At 55.4% G+C, this 6,631-nt stretch overlaps 1 protein-coding gene across 3 annotated transcripts in view; it reads right to left on the bottom strand.

The window, feature by feature from the left end:
• The window catches only part of pcdh10b (protocadherin 10b), a 16,477-nt gene extending 10,074 nt beyond the window's left edge, over positions 1–6,403 (bottom strand). Inside the window, exons 1-3 of one of the 3 annotated variants that reach the window (XM_035650507.2) lie at positions 3,475–6,403; positions 2,380–2,438; positions 2,164–2,270 (exon numbers count right to left, since the gene is read on the bottom strand). In XM_035650507.2, the coding sequence (XP_035506400.1) occupies positions 2,164–2,270; positions 2,380–2,438; positions 3,475–5,823 (2,515 nt within the window). In that variant the 5' untranslated portion in view covers positions 5,824–6,403. Of the gene's footprint in view, positions 1–2,163; positions 2,271–2,379; positions 2,439–3,309 lie in introns of all 3 variants that reach the window. The other 2 variants (XM_035650505.2, XM_035650508.2) reach the window with 2 other exon arrangements.
• Positions 6,404–6,631: the final 228 nt, after the last annotated feature.

Below are 6,631 nucleotides of genomic sequence, written 5' to 3'. Positions count from 1 at the left end.
ATTCATTGTACAACAACTTTAGTGCAACATCAAAAGCCAATATGCTCCAATAAATCTGACTATATGGAGGGAAAACGTCTCCGAGGAAGCAGAAAATAGAGCCTGACTTCTCCTCCACCGGCCCGTCCGTAAAGTCCCCTCGTCAAAGTCGAGCGAAGGGGCTGACGGGCCATTGTGATGGATGACACTGACGCCTTTATTCAACATTAGCATTTATTAAACACCGACACGGTTCGAGCGAGCCGCTCGCTGCTGACAAACCCGATTAGCGTGCGGAGAGCAAAGCCCGTGGTTCTTTCCCGGGCATTGTGGGAGCAGAATGGCGGGAAACACTAAACCACGGCTATCAATTATCCTAATCAAACAGAGACTCGATGCGACGGCAAATAATCAGTTTGAAAGGCGCTAAGCCGCGCGATAGCGCTGCAACAATGTAACTGTACTCGTTTCGCCGGCCCAAGGGCACTCAAAGTCAGCGGGCGTCGTGCTCACCCACTCCGGCCCTGGTGGGATTCAAAAGGTTGATCAGATGAGGCCAAAAACTTCTCACATTTAATATCTCATGTTCGCACTGTTGTTAACTTCCTGGCCCGATTCCTCGCAGAATGTTTCCAAGTTGAGACTTGACCGTCTTATCTCAGACGAGGGCCGCGGCACGGCTTCTTTCATTGCTTCCTTTGTTCCAAAGAAACAAGAGGAAGAGTAAAACGAGGGCATTTGAAGCAGGGCTACATCGGCACGCAGCAGCCGGCTGCTGGCTACCACGCTGGTGAAGAAGGCCACACTGTACCCGGAGAACTGAGCCTCAAAGCAGCGTTTGTCAGCTTTGGCTCGTCCACTGACAAACGATGAGAGGTTTCCAAAAGAGAGATGCCCGCTCCGTCATTGACACCAACACTCGGGTTATGAGCTTCCAGTGAGCCCCTACTTTGTGTAAACGGCCGAGACTGTTTGCAACGGAAGATGAACTCCGGCTGGCAGCGTTGACATGAAATGCTCATGCAACTGGAAATAGGACAACATCCACATAGAGGAGCGGCCTGCCTCGGTCCAGATTAGTGGGGATGCTCCACAGTGGTGGAAAAGGAGAAAACCTGACTCTGAGCTCATTAGAGCTAAAGAAAAAGGGGTGTCTGTTTACTGACGTCTGTCACCCATGCAGCCGACTGGGGCCACGGTGGAAGTGGCAGGGAAAGGCGTCCCTTGGCACGGCGAGGACCAGGCGCGATGAAGAGTTCCGTCTCCGAGAGTGAAGACATAAACCCACCGTTCTTAACTCAGTGGGGCGCTATTGTGTGATCTCCGAGGGGTTCCTAGACAGGCGAGATTTTTTTTAAAATGGGAAGAAAAGAGAAAAACAGAGAGGATGGATCCGGGAGAATATATATGGTCGGTGAGGAGGCCGGGGAGAACAGAATGACCGCATGAATGGAGGCATTAATTGACCTCATGAACGGATGAATCGCCTGTTTTGTCTGCCGCGGCCTCAACCTACTTGGTCCGCGTCCCAGCGCCGCGGCGCGAGCATGGCCTCATTAAAGGGCCCGTCACGTCCCGTCGGGTGGTCTCTGGCACCGAGTGGCCGCGCTCCCGGGGAACGGCACTCCTCATTAACACCGCGTCGCATGTTTACAAAACAGCAGCAGCGGCGCTCTCTGCCCACCGACATGAAATCATTACGTGCCAGAGGAGACGGTGCCTAATGCTCACATTAAAGGCGAGCACTTTGTCTTCCTCCCTATTCTTCCAGTCGAGGGAGGTAAGAGGAAGTCACAGTGGCACAAGACAGAAATGAGGACGTTCTAAAAGTACGACGCTCGCATCGTAAAAGCTGATTGTCGGACACGCCGAAGTGCTTTTAGATGATGCTGACTCCAGCCATGTGAGGTGCCGGTCATAATTAAAAACTGCCTCTCACTTATACAGCCCATGCACAACGAGCCGCATGTGAGCGAGAGGAGTCCGGGATTCGGCACCGGAGAGAGGGGCCAGCAATTTGCTCCTGGCCCCGCACCACATGCAAATCGAGCCGAGTCTTGGAGCGGCCAGACGGCCATCGATTTGCCCTTTGAACATGCAGCTTATGAAAAAAAAATCTAATACACTCTTAGAGGCAGGTCAAACACACACACACACTTGAGCGAAGCGAAGCCAGTTTCTTACCGGAGGAATGGCCTCGATTCGTGGCGTCGTGGTCGCTGTCTCCCTGCTCGCTGTCTCCATGGCCACTGTCTTTGGAGCTCACCAGGTCCGCCTCCTGGAACGCCGAACTGAAACCACACAGATCACCGAGTCACAAAGCCTGACCGAGCATCGGCTCATCCACTGACAGAGTAGAGGATTATTTCCAGATGGACCCGAGTCCCTTCCCACATTTACCTGTTGACACGTCGTGGCCTGTCAACCAGGTAGCTGAGTTCAGCTCGTTGGTGTTTGGTCTGAAAGAGAAGGAGGGCGAGGAGGAGGGGTTCAGTGTGTGTCACTCCAACACCCTGTGTAACATGATTAGCACATAGGGTAAAGGAACAGGGGGAAAAATCATCATCACCACCACCATTAAGCCAGATATGATGCAACCCCACACAAGTGCCATTGATTGATGCTGGCTGTAAATGGCAGCATGCCATAACACGTATCATTCACATCCGGTGAGGTGTGTGTGCGTGTGTGTGTGTGTGTGTGTGTGCGTGTGTGTGTTTGTGTGTGTGTGTGTGTGTGTGTGTGTGCGGGTGTGCGTGTGTGCGGAGGGATGAGCACGGCTCTCCAGATATGTTGCCTAGGCGGCGAGATAAAGTGGCGCACCGATTCAGGCTGGCACGGCCGAGAGATGCGTCTTTGTTCGACTGCAACTCAGCAACATTGTGACCTGCGTGCTTAATGCAAACACTCCTCTCCCCCCGGGACTCAGTCTCACACACACGCACGCACACACACACACACACACACACACACACACACACACAGCAGCCAGCAGCTCTGAGCCACCATATATGAGCCTTATTCACTTCTCTTTTTTAGATTGTATTAGTGTTATTATTATTATTAATTTCAGAGATGTGGGAGCAAGAACATGAACATGCAGTCATTGACCAGGGGTCTGAGCATTGTGTTTGTTCAGGACAGAGCAGCGTTCCGTAAATAGGAGCACTTTATAAAAAAGCCTTTTTAAGGCCTGGCACTGAACTGAGAGTGTGTGGTATGGAACATATTTAGTATTTGAATGGACTGAAACAGGCAGACTTGATGTGTATGGGGGTCTCTGGATGGAGGGTGGGGTGTTTCACTGGAAGGTATGAGAGGGACTCTTACCTCGCTCGATAATATGCTGCCGTTTGATATGATGTCAGGCTGCTGGTCTGTGTACCCTGTCACTATGGCCCCGCACGGGTTGTGCTCGGTGTCTGTGCTCCGAGACGGACTACGCGGCTTTAGGAACATGAGGTCGGTTTTGGCGGACTCTGGAGTCAGACATACCTGGTAGCAATAGTTCTGGTTTTGGTGGTGGGAGCCGAAGCTCCCCGACTCCTCCACGGGCACCTGAGCGGTGCCGGCTCCGCTCACGTTAACTGCGCTCTGCACCAGCATGATATCGGACTTGCTGAGCTTCTTCTTGCGCGCGCGGCCCTGCTGCGAGCAGCACGCGCCGCAGCTCAGGCAGCAGTCGCTGGTCAGGCAGGTGTAGAAGTTGAGCTTCTTGTCCTTCTGGCAGCGCACGGCCAGCACGATCATGACCAGCAGGAAGATGAAGGAGACGGAGCCCAGGGCGATGATGAGGATGAGCGTGAGGTCCAGGGTGCCATCTTTGGCCTTGGCGGCGCCGCCTCTGTCCGCGCCGCCGTGGCTCTCGGCCACACTGTCCACCAGCACCACCAGCACGCTGGCGCTGGAGGACAGTGGCGGCTGGCCGTGGTCCCTCACCTCGATCAGCAGGTCGTACAGCTGGTGGGGGTCTCGCTTGGCCGACACCCGCCGCGCTGTGCGGAGCTCACCTGTCCTCCAGTCCATCCGGAACATGCCGTTCTCGTTCCCCCTCTGGATGCTGTAGGAGAGGCGTGCGTTCTCGCCGTCGTCCCCGTCCATCGCCACTATGCGGGTCACCAGGTAGCCCGGCTCCGCTGTGCGGGGCAGGGGCTCCCTGGCGGTGCCATTCTTCCCCAGCGGCGCCAAGACCAGCGGGGCATTGTCGTTTTGGTCCACGATGATGACTTTGACCGTGGCATTAGTGGACAGCTCCGGGGTGCCCGCGTCTCGGGCCTGGACCATGAAGGTGAAATCCTTCAGCTGCTCGTAGTCAAAGGACCTGAGTGCGTACAGGTAGCCCGTCTCCTCGTTGATCGACACATAGGTTTTGACCGACATGCCCTGGATGTCACACTCTAGTATGGAGTAGCTGATGAGCGCATTCTGCCCGACGTCCGTGTCCAGAGCCGTGACCGCGTGGATGTACGCCCCTGGCACGTTGTTCTCCGTCACATACACATCATATATGGGCTGCGTGAAGGTGGGCGCGTTGTCGTTCTCGTCGGACACCTGGACGCGGATGGACTTACTGGTGGTGAGCGACGGTGTCCCCTTGTCCCGCGCCACCACCGTGACCGAGTAGGACTCCGCCTGCTCCCGGTTCAACGGCGCATCGGTCACTATGGTGAAATAATTCCTGAATGAGGATTTTAATTTGAACGGGACGTCGCCGAGGACTTCCACGTTGACCTGGCCGTTCTCCTCCGCGTCGTGGTCCGTCACACTGAGCAGCGCGATCACGGTGCCGGGCGCCGCTCTTTCGCTCACCGACTCGGTGACGGTGCTGAAGGTGATCTCCGGCGCGTTGTCGTTCAGGTCGTTGACTTTGACGAGCACTTTGCAGTGTGCGGGCACGGCGTTCGGCCCCAGGTCTTTAGCCTGGATGAAGATCTGATAGAGGCTGCTCTCCTCGAAATCCACCTCCCCGCGCACCTCGACGCGCCCGGTACGCGGGTCGATGCTGAACAGGTCCTTTACGCGGCTGGAGATGTGGTTACTGAAGGAGTAAACTATCTCCCCGTTCAGCCCCTCGTCCAGGTCGGTGGCGTTCAGCTGGATGACGAGCGTGCCCACCGGCGCGTTCTCCGGGAGGCTCACCGTGTACACGGGCTGGTCAAACACCGGCACGTTATCGTTAGAGTCCAGCACTTTGACCACCAGCAGCGCGGTGCCAGTCCGGGGCGGCTGACCGCCGTCCACCGCGGTCAGCACGTACCTGTGCGCCGCCTGCTGCTCTCGGTCCAGCGGCTTCTCCAGGACCAGCTCCGCGAACTTGTTTCCGTCCGTTTGGGTCTGCACGTCCAGGTAAAAGTAGTTGTTCGTGGTGATGTCGTACGTGCGTAATGCGTTGGAGCCCACGTCCGGGTCGAACGCGCTCTCCAGCGGGAAGCGGGTGCCCGGAGTGGCGCTCTCCGAGATCTCCACCGTGATGTCCGTCTCCGGGAAGCTGGGGGGGTTGTCGTTGATGTCCACCACCTCGATTTCGACCCGAAACAGCTCCAACGGGTTCTCCAGGAACACTTCCATGTTGAGCTGGCAGCTGACGCTCTGCTTGCAGATCTGCTCCCGGTCGATTTTCTCGTTGACAAACAGGACGCCGTTCTCCAGGTTCACCTCCAGGTACGGCGTGCGGGAGCTGGGCACCACTTGGAAGCGGCGAGAGGCCAGTTTGGTAAGGTCCAGACCCAGGTCTTCGGCGATATTCCCCACCAAGGTGCCATGGTCCGCCTCCTCCGGCACAGAGTAGCGTATCTGGGCGAGCACTCCATTCGTGATGCACAGGACAACCACAAGCACAATCATCGCCGGAAAAACAAGAGCACTTCGGTGAAAAAGACCATAAAACCTTTTTTATCCTCTGTTAATGGACACAATTTCAATTTCCATCAGCCATTTCAATAAGGACATAAAAGTCTCCAAAAATGCGTAAAAGTCTCCAAAAATGCGTAAGGCATCCAGAGAAAAGTGTCCCATTAAACGAGAGGCATTTTGGGTGAAAACTATAAGAGTTTTTAAAGACCGCAGAAGATTTTTTTATTTTTTCCCCTCTTCTATAGCTCCACGGAGTTGCCGTTCAGCTGCGTCCCGCAGAAGCTACAGCGCACATTCCAGTGAAGCGCCGCGGTGCCGCTGGAGTGATGAAGCCAGTCTGGGAAGGAGTTGGAAAAAATAATTCATAATCCATATTAGAAAAATACGAAATGCATTATTCATTCTGCGGTGGACCCTAAGCAGAAAATAAATTTGGGACCTCGGTGTGTGCGTCTCTCTGGCTCTGCCTCTTCTTGGCAGCCTGCTCCCTCACTGCGGTCTCTGCCTCTCCACTCTCTACTGATGCTGTTCACTCAACAATTTGGTGCTTTTTTTTTTCTTTCCCTCCTCCCCCCGCATCGCACCTCCCTCTCGCAGCCCCCGCGGCTGTAAATCACGCTGATCGCTCTCCTCCGATTGGATGGCGGGGCCGCCCGTCAATGTCCGCCCGGCCCACGTCTCCCTCACTGGGTCTCTAGCACGCTCTGCCGCCCCCTGAGCTCGGACTTGCTTCTCTCTCTCGAATACCTGACACTGGAGAAAACGCCCGCGCGCACACACACAGACACACACGCACGCA

This window comes from Scophthalmus maximus, chromosome 9 (genome assembly GCF_022379125.1).
Source record: "Scophthalmus maximus strain ysfricsl-2021 chromosome 9, ASM2237912v1, whole genome shotgun sequence".
Classification (NCBI taxonomy): domain Eukaryota; kingdom Metazoa; phylum Chordata; class Actinopteri; order Pleuronectiformes; family Scophthalmidae; genus Scophthalmus; species Scophthalmus maximus.
Note: the sequence above shows the minus strand (reverse complement) of the source record. Positions and strands in the feature narration are given on the sequence as shown.